The sequence below is a fragment of the Capra hircus genome, chromosome 11 (assembly GCF_001704415.2).
Source record: "Capra hircus breed San Clemente chromosome 11, ASM170441v1, whole genome shotgun sequence".
NCBI lineage: Eukaryota > Metazoa > Chordata > Mammalia > Artiodactyla > Bovidae > Capra > Capra hircus.
Window position 1 is genome coordinate 69894340 of NC_030818.1, and position 17691 is coordinate 69912030.

Genomic DNA, 17691 nt, shown 5'->3' on the forward strand with positions numbered 1-17691 from the left:
GGTCTTTGTGCTGAGCAAATGGCACTTAAAGTGTGGTTTACTGGAGGATAGACTCTTTTTTGCTGGAATGAGTGGAGTGATAAGTAGATAAAGATGGGTTGAAAGGCCTTCAAGTTAGTAGAAAATGTTCTGTCCCTCTCCATCTCTCCATCCCAAACGTTGTTTCTCTGGACCAGCCAAGGCCCCAATTCAAGGCCAAGCATCAGACCTGGTGGTTGTCATGGAAACAGTGCTAGCTGAGCTTGAGGCCCTGGAGAGCCAGCTTCCCTGACTGAAGTTGTGTGTTTCTAGGTCACCTTCCTGGCTGACCTGAAGGGATTCTATCATCCTCAGGAGAATGCTTCAGGCACCTGCAATCTGATGAATCTTTCTGCTGTGTTAAACACAATGTCACTATTTTCCAGGGAAGTCAACATCATCTCCAAGAGGTTGTACTGAAGAGTGGCATTTCCAGTTGGTCCATTTATCAGGGTCTTCAGCTGAATGTCCTATCCTGATTCTCCCTGTGTGACCTTGGGTAGGGCAGTTGTGCTTTCGGAATTTCAGTCTTCTGATCTGTAAAAGGGGTTAATCCATAGGACCATTGTGAGGATTATGAGAGTGAATGACTCTAAAAGGCATCAGTAAGTCATAAATCACAGTGATTGTGTAAATAGTTAGGATCTACTCTTCTATGCTGGAGGCCACGTCTTCTGGTAGAAGTGGGTCATGCCTTCCCCAGGGGTCACCCTGGTAACTGTCACTTCCTAACTAGAAATATCAGGTCAAGAGAAGACTTGTTTCTGGACAGTCTGTAGCTTCTTGTCCAACTTACCCAGAGACTGCTGGGCCTGCCGGTGGGTGGCTGTTCCCACAGGCATGCCCTCACTTGGAAAGAGAAAGGTCCTTCATTGAGGGACTGGTTCCCTCCGCTGCCTGGGCTTTGTGTCACTTGCAGTACGTTAATTATTTAGTGCCTGGTAAAGCTTTGTGAGATCACAAGATAAAAGGCCTCATGGTAGTTCAAAGTCTTCCTTTTGATTATTATTCTAGTCAATAGACTTTGAGGCAAGAAGATAGGATTGAAATAACAGTGGAGTAAGTGTAGTAGAGTACAAGCAAGCCACAGAAATGGACCCAGAACATAGAATCCTGTTGCCCTGCTAATGGAAGCGCTCAGACATGGTGGGTGTGTGTGTGTGTGTGTGTGTGTGTGTGTGTGTGTGTGTGTGTGTGGGTGTGTGTGACACAGAGAGAGAGAGAAGCATCAGGCTACTCAGAGAGTGGTATCCTCTTCATTGCACTCTTGGATTAGTAGAAATGCCAATGAGCCTTCCTCCACTACTGAAAGCCAGAGAGTCCACCTGGGCTAGGTAAGTAGGGCCAGTAACCAAGCACACCTGGAGCAGGGGTTCCAGAGCAGTAGATATAGCAGGGCTCACAGGCCAGTCAGGAGCTCTTCCTTGGAATGCTGAGGTCATCTCTAGATAGCTCAAAATGTAGCAACTTGGGACACAGATTCTAAAGGGCAGCATTGAATGTCTTATTACTTTCATTATCTGGCTTTGGCTTGAATTATGAGTTACCGGTGGCCTGCACAGATGTGGTATCCCTGGGGTCTATGCCCCTGATCTGGCCTTGGCCTTGACCTTGGAAAGCATGTCAGTATGTCCCACATGAGACAGAATAGCAGCCCCTATGAAAAGCATTTGCTAATTTCTTCTAAATCTGTGCACTTGAAAGTTGTGAATTAAATTAATAAACTAGTTTACTTCATTGTCATGAACAACCAAGGTAGTTTGAACAACGTGTTTGGTAAATGGTCTAATGGCACATTCTGACGTGACAGTAAGCCATGGTGGTTAAGAAGGCCCAGTCAAGTTTTGCTTTGGGTCACTCTGAATCCCAGCTCAGCTGCTCTGATGAGACTGCAGCTCAGAAAGATGGGAAACCTTGGAGAAGGAGGGATTTGGTTTGCCCCTTTAAGAAAGGGTAAGATTTAAGAAAGCAGCAGGTCAAGAAGGACATTCTAGGTAGAGATCAACTTGGGCAAAGGTTTGGAGACTTAAGTGTGACGGAGATAGAATATGAAAGGATTCTGTGTGGGAAATAAGAATGAAAAAGCAAATAGTGGCCAAAGTGTGTTGGCTTCACATTGACACATTTCAGCCATTTCTGCCGGAACCTCTTTGTAATTCCCTTTATGTGTGGGTCTAGTATACCTTGCAGGTAACCAATCCCCAAGAGCTGGGACCACGCTGACAATTTCCTCTGTGTTCCATCGATATTCCTTAATGCCGTGCCTTGGGAAGGAATGCCTGCTTTTATTTGACTGACAGATGAGGTTCACCACTGAATGAACTTAGTAGTTATACACAGGTCCTTTTGGGTACTGGGGAGAGAGACAAGGAACATGTGTTGAAACTATGACTTTCAATGATACAAGAGAACTTTATGAGAAATAATAATTTTCCTTCAGGACTTGAGCTACCAAGAAAGAGCACAAACCTTCCTGGCAGAGGTGGAGTGGAGTTTAGTGAAAGGTAAGGTGAAATGGGGGGCTTTTAGTTCTATTCAAATTCTGCCCTGACACTAATAGCGGCTCTCTGAATGAGCCAACTGGACGGAAATGTGAAAGCAAACTGCAGAAGAGTTGATTCCCTGAACTGGAGAGGAGCTGACTGAACCGAAAGTTCAGCCCCCTCATTTTCCAGGCCTGGAGAAGGTGTAGGGGGCTCTGTGTGTTTAGGACAAAGGGCATAGCTGCTAATTCTCCCTCTTGCGTCTGAAAATCACATCTGTTTTTCAGACTAAATGAACTGCCTGTCACCGCTCCAACATCACTGCTGACTCTAGTAGTCATGTAAATTCACTGAAGTTTCTTTGGCTGCACAGGTGTGGGCTCAATCCTGTGAATACGGAAACGGTTTCCCTGGGCTGCCAATCCCAGGCGGGAGCCCTCCCCTGTGCCCAGCCTTGCTGTGCCTGCTCACCACTGTTTGACATCTGGACGGCTATTTATTTGGCCACATTAAGCTTTGTTTCGTGTGACACAAAATCATTGTTAAAGAATGCATTATTAAGTGTGTTTTCAAATAAGGGGGAAAAAACTAGCAGGCAGTCACTGATTGTTTTATTGTTGGGAGGAAAATAAATAAGCAAAACGTGTGCAAGGCAAGGCAGGAGCAGTTGCAGAGAGCATTTAGAAGAGAAGCATTTTTACATTTTACTGATGGAGGTTTGTAAAACATGCTTGATAGTGAACCCAGGGCATTCATGTAAATAACCATCACACACACATAGCTCTTTATTATTCATGCCAATGCAAGTATGATATATTCATCGTATTATGTACATTGGCTTAGAGATAAATAGACACACAGTAAGACGTATAATAATAAACACTGAATATAGCGACGTTGCCAGTTGGCTGAAATTGGGGTAGTAGAGACTGTAGACAGTTGGCAGAGTTAATAATTAACTAGTGAGTAACAGAGAAACAGCGCTTTTGGAGCATTTTTGATTTTTGGACATTGTATGTATCCTAGATCTTCAGATAGAAGAGGAACCAAGACTCTCATTCATTTTGGATTCTGAAACAGAAATAAAAGCATAAAATTTCAATAGTGGTGTGACTGATACATCATGTGTACATCATTTCATCTGGCCTGTACAAAATCCTGAGAGTTTGCATCCATTATTCTTGTTTTTATCATTTTTTCAGGACATTGAGATTTTACTGAGTATGTGATTGGCCTGAGTTAAACAGCTAATAAGTATCAGAGCTAATAATTTGTTCCAAAACGCTGGTTTCATTATTTGACAAATATTTACTGAGTGCCTATTATGTGCCAGGCATGGGGACATAGCAGTGACTAATGCAGGAGAGACACAATAAACAGGCAGATATAAATATAAGAAACAATAAATGCAGATCAATGTGATATAGAGTTGTTAATGGAGTGTGTGGGCTTCCCTCATGGCTCAAATGGTAAAGAATCTGCTGGCACAAATATATGTATATATAAGTAAAGGGTATTGGGGAAGCCTCTGAGTTATCTTTGCAACTTTTTCTGTCACTTTAAAAATATTCTAAATAAAATTTAAGAATAAAAATGCACAGCAAGAAAATTTAAAGTTGATAATCAAATACTAGCTTTGGAAAAAGATGTAATAAAAATATAACTTAATAGCTACAATATGTAATATATAACTTTTATGATAGCTATAATATATATCTTTAATGCAATAAAGATATCTTTCAAACTGACAATGAGAAAACAACTCAAAAAATAGGCAAAAATATTAGTCAGTTTAGTGAACGGCAAATTAATATCACTGTTCCCCTCCCCTAGTAAATAGAAGGCCACACAAAACGATGTACAAATTCACTCATAGTCAGGGATATGAAAAATCAAGTAATAGATATTCCTTTATACCAAACATCCTTGCAAAACCATAAAGCTCCTAATATCTATTATTCGTGGAATACAGGGGAAAGGGGACTCATGTATTATTAGTGGAATTGGAAATTGTGACAGCCTTTGGGGAAGGCCGTCTGATAATCCTATTAAAATTAAAAATACATTAAGAAAAAAAGAATCTGCCTGCAATGGAGGAGACCTGGGTTTGATCCCTAGGTTGGGAAGAACCCCTGGAGAAGGAAATGGCTACCCACTCTGGTATTCTTGCCTGGAGAATTCCATGGAGAGAGAAGCCTGGCAGGCTACAGTTCCTACAGACATGACTGAGCGACTATAGAATGACTAGGAAGATCTCTCTGAGGAGGTGACATTTGGGCAGAGACCTGGGTGGAAAGATGGGATGATTTTGTGCCAGTAGGGCAGAGGAATTTTTAGGCTGATACCCGCTAGTGCAAGAGCCCTGAGATGGGAGCCTGCTTGTCGAGTTTAGGAATAGCAAGGAGGCCTGTAAGGCTGGAGCTCTGTGAGCAAGGGATAAGTGGTTGGAAATGAGGTCAGAAAGAGACCAGGAGCCAGATCATGTGGGACCTTAAAGGACTAGGTCCTGGCAAGAAATGTTAACGCTGTTTCAGGGCTGAAGTGCCAATCCAACTGCTGTGTGGAGAACATATAGAAGGTGAGCAATAGGAGAACCAAGGGACCAGCTGGGAGCTCATAGCAGTTGTCAGAGTGAGAGGTGATATGGGGAGAGAAGAGAGGGACGTAATGTAGGTGAGCCACTGAGATTGGCTGATGAATTGGTGCGGGCCATGGGGAAAAAGTGTCGAGGATTCCTCCTTGGTTTTGGCCCAAGGAAGCAGGAGAGTATTGCCACCGCTTTCTGAAATAGAGAACACCTGGGGTTTAGATGGAGAGACATCACGTGTTTATTTTTGCATGTGTTAAGTTTGTGATACTTACCCAGGAATAAAATGAAGATTGCAGACTGGCAGTTGGATATATGTTCTGCTGTTCAGGGGAGCGCTTGGGCCTTGAGATATAAATTTAGTGGCGTTAATATATAGGTGATATTTAAAGCTATAAAACTGGATGCGATCTTTTTGGGGAGTGAGTTTAGATGGCGATGAGACATGTCCCAAGTTACCCAACTTTCAACACCTGTAAAATAATAAAACAGAAAATCCCTCCCCCATCAAGTTTTTAAAGAGGAAAAACAGCTGAGCTTATTTACATGTCAGGCAAGAAATTCACTGAGCAGTTCTCTAAGGAATAAAATTCAGAGTTTTTAGAGCCCTAGGAAGAGTTACATGGTGGTCATGCTAATTCAGAATTGAAAATCAGCACTTTAGATAGGAGAGAATGGATTCGTAAGTCTGAACACGCTTGGTTAAAGCAAATCCCTTGTTCGTGGGTCAAGAGATTTTAGTGAAGTTTAAGGGTCTGGTGTCCTGGGCTCACTTGAAATTCATGGTCAGAGTTTATTGTCAGCTGGTTAAAACTACTGTGATGAAATTGAATATTCAGCCTTGAAATCTCCTGGGCAGTTACTGCTAGGAAATGGAGAATGTTCCTTTTGTACAGTCTGGAAAATGGGGAAGATCTGGCAAAGAGGAGTAGAGAAGACCTGCCACTGAGGTAGGAGACAAGGGCTATGGCAGCCAAGGGCTGCGTGTCACTGAGTCGTGAAGAATCTCAGAAGCAGTGAAGATCAGCGTGATCCAGTGCTGCTGAGTGGTCCAGCAAGAGAAGAACCAAGACTCATTCACTGTGACCTGGGGTCTTTGGTGACCTTGACCCAGCCAAGTGCAGACAATCCTCATTTAATTTAACTGAAGAGGAATGAGAGAGGAAAAGTAGAGACAGAAGCACAGACAGATCTTTTTAAGACGCTTAGCTGTGAAGGAGAGCAGGAAATAGGAGGATGGCTGAAGAAGAGTGTGCGGGTCAGGGAAGTTTTTTTCTTTTTTTTTAAAAGATGTATATACACTTGCTGCAGATGAGATTGACTTGGAAGAGGGGGGGGAAACTGTTGATACAGAAGAAAGGGCAAACTACTGCACCAGTGGATTTCTTGGGACGTGATGAGATTAGCAACTAAGTGGAGAGGCTGCCACTGCTTAGAGTGTGGTCAGCCTGTTTTAGCAGGAGAGAAGGCAGTACATAAAGTTACTGATACCTCTGAGTTGGTAGATTTGCTTCTCTTTTTTCAATAAAATAAAAAGTTCACTAGCTGAGAAAGTGGAGGAATGGGGGTCAGGGATTGGAGGCTTGAGGGGTAAGAAAACCTTGGAATTAGTGAGACTAGAAGAGCGAGGGTGAATTGAGCCCATCAGGGAATTCAGAAGAATTCCTGGGCAGTCATGAGGGTCCTCTTCAGGTTTGTGGTCATAATTTTAAAGTGAAACTTTTAAGCATCTGGTATACTCCTCTCCTCCTCTCCTACTACCACATTCAGATGCTCAGGACAACTGTGAAGGACGAAAGGACAGGAGTTGCACTTGTTTGCAAGGGAATTATTGTAGTGGAATTATTATTGTGATGAATCCTGGAATCTAAGTTGAGGATGCAAGAAGGGTGACACATGGTCGGAAAAGAGTCGAGTTAAGAAGTTAGGCGTTTCACTGTGCCTGGATAACCTGTGGTACCTGGAAAGTAGATCCCCCTAATCCCCTCCAAAACCTAAAACAGTCTTATCTGTAGCCAATCAAAAATGTCCTCAGTCCAGAGTACACTACTTTTCTCCTCAGGTGGTTTTGGCTATCACCTGGACTCCTGGAAGCCCTTGCTCCTACTTTCTCCTCTCCTTTCTTTCTACCCCTCTCCCTCAGGGTCCAAGATACACTCCATTTGAACCAGAGGGTCTCAGTTCATACCTTCACCCCATAAGTCTGTGCTAGTGAGATTCACTCTGGATCCTCACATTTCCAGAGGAAAGCACCAAAAACCTAAGCTTCTTTCTTGCTTAAATGGATTACTTCTTATGCATAGCTTTTCTCTATGCTGGAAACCCCCATTCCCACCAGGGCTGAAGCTGGGTAGGAGGTGGAAATGAAGTGTAAAGGGAGCAGAGAGCTTCTTCCCTGCACTTAAATGCAGTGCTTTCTTCTTTCTAGTCTACGTTTATGCATATTCTATTAACATTAACTAGAATCCACTTCTGTGTCAGTGCTTCTGATTTTGACAAACAACTTCATTCTTGTAGACTGTGCTTTTTCTTAGTCTTTATGCTTTCAGGTGAGGAGACCCATCGTTTTGGATGACCTCCATTAGCTCCTCCAGTCTCATGCAGCAAATCATTATCCACTTCCCTCTGGGGACCATGTGTGACCCTGGCCGACTAGCAGAAATTCTGAGAATTCCTGTAAGGGTGGGCTAAAAATGCATGCTTTCTCTCCAGTATTCAACTTTGAAAGTGCTCAGCTATTTATTGGCATTTTTGGTGGCTCAGAATCTGCCCACAATGTGGGAGACCCAGGCTTGATCCCTGGGTCGAGAAGATCCCCTGGAGAAGGGAATGGCTACCCATTCCAGTCTGCTGGTCTGGAGAATTCCAGACAGAGGAGCCTGGCGGACTATAATCTATGGGGTCACAAAGAGTAGGGCATGACTGAGCGACTCACACTTTCACTTTTGGATGTAAAATGGTTTAAGTTTACATCTTTAGGAGTGACCCACAGTGAGGTCCATGGCTCCTTGCTAGGCCATGACTCAGCTCTCAGAGCCCTCCTTTTGAATTATTTCAGATATTTTTTATCCCTGAGTATATAACCTGAGCCTTATCCATATTAACTTATCCATATTAACTTAATCTGCCATCCATGCCCACGCACAGATTCATAAGTGCCTCCTGATGTCTAGCCCCATCCGCTTGGTGCTTTACATCCAGGAAGAAGTTAATACCATTCCCAAACTGTATGGCTAAGAAAAATGACATAATTCTGAAACTGGGAAATATCACCTAGACTTGATCTTCCTGTTGCTTCAGAATTATTTAAAATTTGAGCTCTGCTCATGACTCAGACATAGAGGTGCCAATTTTTATTCACATGGGGTTCTTTGCAAGGAGTTGATTGTCAAAGCCTTCTCATAACCCTCATCCTGTTGACCCAGTCTGGAGCAGACTCTTATCTCTGATCTTGGCCATTGACCAGTGGGGACGCTGAAGGGCCCTATAGAGAACTGATCACCATGGAGTAGTTTGTGGGAGCCCCTGCAGGACGGTATGAGGAGCGAGGGCTATAGCATCAGGCCAGCCTGATCTGTTGACTCTGTGGTCTCCTGCCTGCGGGTCACATGGCCACAATCAGGGCCTCTAACCTCTCTCAGCCTTTGTTTCCCTGTTCTCAAAATAAGGCCCAATAATAGTGTTGATTCACAAGGTTGTTGTAGGAATCAAGTGCAATCACACATTTTAAGCACTTACCACAATGCCTAGTCCATGTGTGCTCAGTTAGCGTTATACTTTAAAAGTCTAATAACCTCAAGCCTGCTCTTAAGTAGACCTGGGTGATCTTGGACCTCAATTCTCTCAGCCCCATTGCCCATCTAAAAAACAGAGTTGATATGAGGGTGAAATGAGGTGGCTGCTCTCTCAAACTTTCTAGTATAACATCTGACTCCTTCCAGTGCATTCCTCTGAGCCATTTTGGAGAAATGCTACAAAAGATGTATCTAGGCACCAACCAATTCAACTCGTTTCTGTTTAGATCACGTGTGAGAGAAAATTCAAAAAGTCTTTTCTAGGTACTCAGGCCAGCACTTCCAACTCCAGTCTTTGGAAGGCAGAAAGAAGAATGTTTCTTTGGAAGGAGAGTATAGAATGCCCATTCTGTTCTAGTTACAGGGACAAGTGGGCTTCACGAAAGGGCAGCGCCTGTAGATAAAACAGTGGAGCAGCCTGGAAACAAAAGGCTGCTGGGACCACTCAGAGCAATGATTTCCTTAAAGCATATGCAGAGGGACTGATACTGTAAGGGGACTGAAGGCATAATAGGGCCTGGAGGAGTACATGCTGGAAATGATGTGGAAGAATCTGCAAAACAAACAGGCTGCTGCTACTGTTGCTTCCTTTTCTTTTTTCTTTTCTTCCCCTACTTCCTCTTTGTGAAATCACTCCAGGTGGTTTAACACTTTCTGTTTGAGTAGCAAGCCAGCCCACTCATGGTAGAGCATGGCTTCTTGAGGTCAGGCAAACCTGGCTTCAGTTCCTGATTCCATCATTTGCCTTCTAAGCCTCAGTTGTTGCATATGTAAAACTGAAATGGTAATGGTTATCTCAGGGAGTCATTGTGAAATTATGTGAGTTAAGAGCCCAGCATGGTGCCTCATCCATGGAAGCTGCAGAAGAAATTCTAGTTGCCTTCTTTGCCTCCTGCCCACACTCAGCCTATCTCCTAAACAGATAGGCTCAAACCGGTCAAAGTGGTGCTTTAATAGAAAAAGTTTTACCTGCCTTAAGACATTAGCAAATAGCAATGGGTTGGGGATTTCTGGGAAGAACTGCATAAGAGCATGCAGCCTATGTTCGTTTGATTTGTAGATATATTATAATTACTTTCCACCACATGAAACCCACTTGAGGTACTTTTAAGCAAAGGAATAATGGTGCTTTTACTCTTTTTCTCTCAATCCTTCTTTCTCTCATGCAAATCAGAAACATTAATCCTTTGTGGCTCCCCTGGACTCTCAGCTATAGGAAAACTCATCACCTAGCATTTTCCCCCCGAAAAGAGCATAATTGTCAAAACTCATAACTTGTGAGTGCGGTTTCAACATTCTTATTGATAAGTCAATAACCCAAGCAAACAACATTAGATGAAGTTACAAGTCTGAACATAAAGTAGAGTGGAGGCATTATTTGAATGCAATGAATTAAAATTCTCTGTAAAGTTGCTCAAATTCTCATAGGCAGAACAGACCTTGGATAGAACTATTAGACCAAACCAGGAAGTATCCTGGCTTCTAGTTCTTCTACTATACATCTTTGGCATGGCCTAGTCACAAGATTCAGACTTCTTAGATCTTACTGCCCTTGGTAGAAAATGTGGATTGAGGTCCTGAGGTCAATTCCATCTACTAGTGGCTCAGTCTTTTTCCCCCTCATTTTCCAACTGATGTCATGAAAGCCTCCTCTGAATTTTCTCTTATAAGCCATATGAGTGACAGCTAAAAGACACATCCCAAGCACAAAGATCAGTATTCTCTTTGTCTTTTTTATGTTCAGGTCAGAGCTCCTTGGAGTCACCAACAAACCTGCCTTCTCTTCCTCCCGATTCTTTTGCATGGAATCTGACCTGGATAATGAAAGATTCCTTCCCTTTCCTGTCTCATCGCAGCCGATACGGTAAGTATATTTTGTTAGTTATTTGTAATGTATAGTCACCATCTCATAATTAAAGAAGCTGTGAGTTGCAATTAGTGATGTATGGCTGGTCTTTCTGTGCCCTTAGTCTTCCATTGACAGCCACCTCCATTAGACCATTACCCCCAGGCCTGGCCTCTCCAGACTGTCAGCCGTCTTCTGTATCCGAAGGAAGCCAAAGGCTTTGTGGCTGCCACATCTTATCCCAGCTACCTTTATGTGTGTGTGGTATTCCTGACTGCCCCTTACCCACCATGAGATGTAATGCTTTGACTTACATTACATCAAAATGTAATGTTTGCGTTTTGACTGTGGCTTTCTAGATACATGGTTCTAATCCATGAGTGTCTCTATAGTGATCTCTTGAGAGAGGATTATTATGAGGGTCACGGATCTTCTGGGGCCCCTCAAGTGATACCCTGACATTTAGGTACTTCCTTAAAAGTACCCAGACATGTTCCTAGATATTATTTCAGTTCATTTGATTCTGCAACAACTTTGGAGGTAAGGAGGCCAGGTCCCATTTCATTTTTACAGATGCAGAAACTGAGCATAAGATCATACAAAGTGGATTCTCTAACTACAGAAGCAGAAGTCTTCCCTTCACTTTTTCTTCTAGGGAGCTACCTACTCACTCTGTTAGGCTGAGGGCAGAATTACATGGTATAGCATTCCTCATCCTCTGTCCTTGTCCTGCTAGTTCGCAGAAGCTGGGCCTCTGCAGAGGAAAGGGAAGGTTTGGAGGAGAACTAATGCATTTCTACTTGGACGTTTTTTCTTCTCTGGAACTCCTCTAGGGTGGACTCTGTGAGGGCAGGCACAAAGCTCTGTTTGCTTCTCACTTTAACCTATCACAGAGAAGAAACTCATAGAGGCTAGTCCCCGATAAATGAATGCAGAGGCCTTCCGGGATGGAATTAACTCATCAGGCCTGATTCAATTAAATATTTATGAACCTAGTACAACACTGAGTTCTAGATTCCCTTCTGGGCATATTTGCCTATTCTTGCCGCTCGGTTTCTGCCCCTGGGCTTGAGCTTTTTAAAGTGCACCTAACAGAGATTTTCCATGTGCTAGTGTTTCCATTTGTAAAGCAGTAAGTCTGGGTTCAGATTAACTGTAACTTTCAGTTCAAACTTAAAAAAGAAATGCATCAAAACCCCTAGGGCAGTTTAGAATGGTACTCTTCTAGGATGTTCTCTGCTACTCCTAAGCCGCCCCTGGTAGGAGGGGAAGGTCATTAGTTTTCGGGAGATTCCAGATAAAAATTACTTCTTGATTTTATTTAGGCCAGACACTGAGTGTTATCTTAGGATAAGAAAAGGTGTTTATGAATAATTGAAATCTGGTCCTTTGTACTGTTATTGCTTCATAAACCCAGATTTGTGATAGAAGCAGTCTTTGGATAATGTTTTTTTTTTTTTGTATTTGCTCTCAAAGTCACTCAGTATTTCCACAACTTTTGTAAAACGTAATGTCCAAAGAAGTCAGGTCTGCCTCTTGCATGACACAGAGCATTGCATTTATTCTCTCTGAAACATCCAAAAAGAGGTTTCAGGTTAAAAGAAGAAAACCACTGGAGCTTATTTAAACTGCTAGCGCTCCACTGTTTGACTCTAATATACCTACTTCCTCTTCCTGGGCCTCCCCTTTCTCAAACATAGAATGAGGGTGAGGTGGCATGCTCCAGAGGGGAAAAGAATAGATAAGGGCGATTCCCAAGATTCCTTTCAGATGTTCCTTGAGCCTGGAATCCTCAGAATTTCCCTTCTTGGCAGAGGAGAGAACCAAAACCATCGGTCAGACATTGCCCAAATGCTCAACAAGGTACCGAAGTCAGCACCATCTTTGCTATCAATTCACAGGGTGAGAAGAGATGATTCTTGGTTGGTGGCTCCTTGACTGAGTGTGGTGGTAACTTCAGAGCCTTTTCATCTTCTTCCTGTATTTAATTCAGCTGAGACCATAGAACTTAGCTGTCTCCACGACCACCTGTGTGAGCTTGGTCCCGTGCCACGTGTTAGAGGTGATACAAAAGCAAACACGAGCGAAACTTACTCTTCCTCTCTTTGAGTTCGCTGGCCAGAGAAACAGTTCTGTAGGCAGTTCAACCCGGAGAAGGCAATGGCACCCCACTCCAGTACTCTTGCCTGGAAAATCCCATGGATGGAGGAAGCCTGGTAGGCCGCAGTCCATGGGGTCGCTAAGAGTCAGACACAACTGAGCAACTTCACTTTCACTTTTCACTTCCATGCATTGGAGAAGGAAATGGCAACCCACTCCAGTGTTCTTGCCTGGAGAATCCCAGGGACGGGGGAGCCTTGTGGGCTGCCATCTCTGGGGTCGCACAGAGTCGGACACGACTGAAGCGACTTAGCAGCAGCAGCAGGCAGTTCAACCCACTGCCGCAAAGAGCACCTCTGGGGCATGGAGGTTGAAGACTAGTCCCGAGACACACAGCAGAGAGAACTGAAGGCTGAGACTCCTGTCGCCTTAAGGGTGTTTGCAGGGCTCAGCTTGTGTCTATGAACCAAAGAGGCCAGCAGGCTCACTGGTCATAAATTCACAACTTTCAACTGCTATGAAAGACATTTTAAGAAATGTTAACAACTTCATTAATTTTAAGACCTCAAACTTGGGTAGAGAAATTTGACTGGAAAATTGCTGCCCAAAGGGATAGTTCTTCAGATAGTAAGAAGTAACTAAGACTCGGCAAGTCAGTGTGGGCCCTGAGTGATGGAGCTTGGTGCTAGCTGGCTGTCCTCACCTGCATTCTGGGGTGAAGGTGGGAGGGAACGGCTGGTGGGGAGGTAGGAGAGGGCGGCAGTGGTAGGCTTCAGCAGTACAACCACAGGCATCATGATAGACAGTGGCGGCCAGCCCTCTCAGGCAAGCTGTCCAGGACTGAATTGAGTATGGCTTTCTTCTCCACTGGTGTTTTATGAGAAGAGACGAGGTGGATAGAGGCTAATAAGATTTACTCACCCCAGCCTGTAATTATCTGCTTGAGGAAAAAGTTTGACCTACCTTTTTGAAGTCTCCCCATATTTCTTCTAATTTACGTTGGGGCCTTTTATGTTGTGTAAAATATATTCTTTTCAATGGCATTTTGTATCAGATTCCAGCTCTTTCTCATCTTGTCTTGAATGATGGGAGCCTGCTAATTTCATCATCAACAAACAGAACTGCACATTCTTCCCTCAAGGCTTTGAAGAAGGGTGGGGGGGGGGGGCGGTGTATAAAGAAACAATTTTTTTTTTTCCTTTTATCATCCAGCTCTGATGCCTTAGGACTTATTTATAGGCTTGGTTAAAGGACTGGGCTCCAACTCCCTACCCAGATAAAAATCTGTTTCATTTGGAAGCTCCAGGTAGTAAGAGATTACAGGGTTTTGATCACCTTGAGTTCTAGAGCCACAAAAGCAGATCGTATTCCCCACCTCCCCCAGCTTTAATTCATGTTTGCCATTCTGGGTTTAGGAAGAATCAGATCATGTTTTAGAGCAAAGTAACCAAAGTTTCTGCCCAGATGAGAATGAGAAAAAGAATTTTCATTTATTGGGAAAAGAAGTTTGATACTTTGCCAAACTTTTCCACAGCCCCCTTTCTCACTTAAGTGTGTTAAAAAATTGTGGTGGGTGAAAATTATTTTATATCCCACTCTGTAGAAATGTAAACTGAGGGCTCAAGATATTTGTTAACCATGTTACCAAGTTACTGAGCTGGTGAGCATTAGAAAAGACTGAAGTCAGATTTTCTGACTGCAAGTTGGGTGCTCGTTCTACCACATCAAAAAGTTAATTCAAAGGTAAAGTCCTCATTCTATAGAAAGGGCTCTCATTTCCTGGACAGCCTGACCACTCAGTTTGGACTAAATGACCAATCAGATATCCAAGATCTGGGCAGCTCTAGGACCAAGACTCGATGTCCCCAAATTGAGACTATTCCAGGGAAGCTAGGGTAATTCACCTCTTCCTAGATGTGAATGTAACCGCCCCCAACCCAGGAGCATGGGCAGTCTTGCCTCCCCCACTATAGACTCTGGTTCAGTATACCAGCAAGGTATATTGAAGTCTTTACCCCCACTGTCTGTGAGTATAACCTTAGTTTAAAATAGGGTCTTTGTAGGTGCAGTTGAGTCCGCACTGGATTAGAGTGGGTCCTAATCCAATATAACTGATGTCTTTGTAAGAAGAGAAAGCAAAGATACAGACACAGACACAGAGGCTGAACATCATGTAATAATGGAGGCAGAGATTAGAATGATGCATTTTCAAGCGAGGAATGCCAAGGATTGCCAGCAACCACCAGAACTAAGGGAAGTCATTGGACAGATTCTCTCCTAGAGCCTTCAGAGCATGGCCCTGTTGGTGCCTTGATTTCAGACTTCTAGCCTCCAAAACTGTGAGAGAATAATTCTCTGCTATTTGAAACCAGCCATTTTGTACTATTTTGTCATAACCGTCCTGGTAAAATAATGTAGTGCTTCATCCCTCGAGTCCTCCAGTGTCCAGAAAACCGAATCATGGAAAAGAAAGGTTCCTCCCAACATCTCAACATCAGAGCACAACAAAGTCATTGTTGGACTTTAAATAAAAGTTCTGTTAAAACTTTGTCTACTTTCAAGCCCATTGGGACCCATCCAATTTAGGTACTGGTGTTTTTGGAAACAAAGAAAGATTAGACTTTTTAATTACTTCCCTTGCTGCTGCTACCACCATCACCAGTCTTGTTAATGTATCAATTTCTTTGAAAAGACTGGATAACTTAAATCTCTCTCTCTCTCAAAAAAAAAAAAAAATCAACCTCCCACAGAATAAAGAATGGTAAACAAAAAGCCCTCCAGCCCCCCGTGGGATATACTTCGTAGCTCCGGCAGGAAGTCAGTCTGATCACGTTTCTGAAATTACACATGTGATGTGGCTGGCCATGGTCTGACATACTGCCCTCAAGAGCCTGGCGCTTCCAGTGAAAAGCAGCTCCACAAGGGAGTCCTAGTGGGCCCTTGTCACAGCTGAACGCTTTCTTACCAGTTCCTCTGCCCTGATAGGCCAGGCCTTTTCCTGTTCTCTTCCCGGTCCACTGAGCCAGGAAGCCAAGTTCGTCCCTTGTCCGTGCCTCTGTATGTTTCTCTATTACGTGATAAGCCAAGGCTCTGGATGTAGTCACCAGAAAGACTGAGTCCTGTGGGGAACAGCAGTACCAGCAATCATTCAAGACCAAGAGCAGGCAACGTTTGTCACCATGAGGACCAGTGGCCTGCTGGGAACCAGTGAGCTCAGTCTGTGGAAGTCAAGTGGAAAGTAGTTGGCTTAGATGTTTTGAGGAGAGATTTGTTTAAAATGCTCTACTTGATCATATCCCTTGCCTTTAAAATAAAGACACATAGATCCACTCAATAAATACCAACGAATTACCTCTATGTTAATGGCAGACTGAAATGGAAAGGAATCAAATCAGATTAAAAGGAAATAAAAAATGATAATAAAAGAATAACTGACCAACTGACACAAAAGCAAGAAAGGCAAATCAAAAGAGATCCATTTAAAATGACTGTCACAGAGAGAGCAGGAGAGAAATTAACAAAAGGGAAAGCGTGAGATGGGTGAGGAACAGGGACAGACTGACGGATAAGCAATGTGGAGAGCATCACTCAGTGTTGTGTGGTCTCCTGGTCATGCATTCGTGCTCCTGTTAACACAGTCTCAGCTCTCACGCCTGGGAAGGTGGCTCCCCAAAGCTTTCTCTGATCTTGAGCATCATCCTCCTGAGAGCTGTTTCTGCACCCCTACCTATCTGCCTGCATCATTTCCCCCTTAGTGTGTCTGTGACACGCAGAGAATGGGATAATGGATGTAAACACTCTTTGAGCACTAACTGTATGCCTGGTTCTGCTCTAGGCATAGCCATGCTAAATGCCAATAGCACAAGAAGTCTTGAGGATGAGGCAGACCTGCATGCTGTAAGACAGGTGCAGTAACAGAGGCATGTCCAAATCTCCCTGAAACACAGGGAGGGAGAGCCAGTTCTGTGAAGGACTTCGGAGGGTAGACGTTCAGGAGACAGGGACTGCTGAGCTGGGCCCTGGACCCTGGTGCCACTGAGATCTCTGGGAAGGGCTTTGCAGGCAGAGGGAATGAATGTGCAGAGGGGTGATGAGAAGCAGGTCAAGCCCAGTGATTCAGGGTAAAGACGGTCTGGGAGAGAGGAGCCTGGAGAAACAGTTAGTTCTGGGTATACTAAGTGTTCAGTTATGATCCTATGTGTGAAGCATAGGCTGGAAAAGGAAGGGCAGGAGGGGAACCTGGGAGAGATTCCAGCCGTAAGGTGAGAATGACTAGGTTGCCCTTGTAGGAGATCCAACTTGAGTAATTGAGTAGATGAAGATCCCACCATCAGAGTACAGAGGAGGAGAAATATTTGACAAGGAGAGTTGGTGACTATGACATCTAGAGAGAGAGGAGACAATGGAGAGACTATATTGAACCAGTTACATTTGAAGTGCTTTCAGGACACCCAGGTAAAGATGGTCAGTAGAGAATTGTAAATCTGTCTTGGCTTTGAGGAGAGAGGTGTGATAGACAATGGTTAGCACAGACTATGACGGACGCTGTGATTGAAGAGGAGCATGACAAACAGTCACAGATGGAGAAACTGAAAAGACAGGAGGCAACCAGAAGGTGGAACAGCCAGAGAAACCAAAGGGATAAGAATTTTACATGCGGGAGTCACCAGCAATGTCAAAGCTGCCTAGAGAACTGCCATTCTGGTAAATATCCTTTCTCTTTTACAACCCCCTCCTTTCCCCATGTTTCCTGCTTTCTCATTCCATTTTGTCCCTGGTTAATTTGTTTTCTTTTCCTTGAACCTGTCTCCCTAGATCCCACTGCTCTAGCTTGCAAAGCCCAGCTCAGTCCCTGCTTCTACC

At 43.8% G+C, this 17691-nt stretch overlaps 1 protein-coding gene across 1 annotated transcript in view; it reads left to right on the top strand.

Moving 5' to 3' along the window:
• Positions 1–17691, top strand: part of ALK (anaplastic lymphoma receptor tyrosine kinase) — a 728920-nt gene that overhangs the window by 214191 nt on the left and 497038 nt on the right. The window contains exon 2 of the mRNA XM_018055482.1: positions 10627–10746. Coding sequence (XP_017910971.1) covers positions 10627–10746 — 120 coding nt within the window. The remainder of the gene's footprint in view (positions 1–10626; positions 10747–17691) is intronic.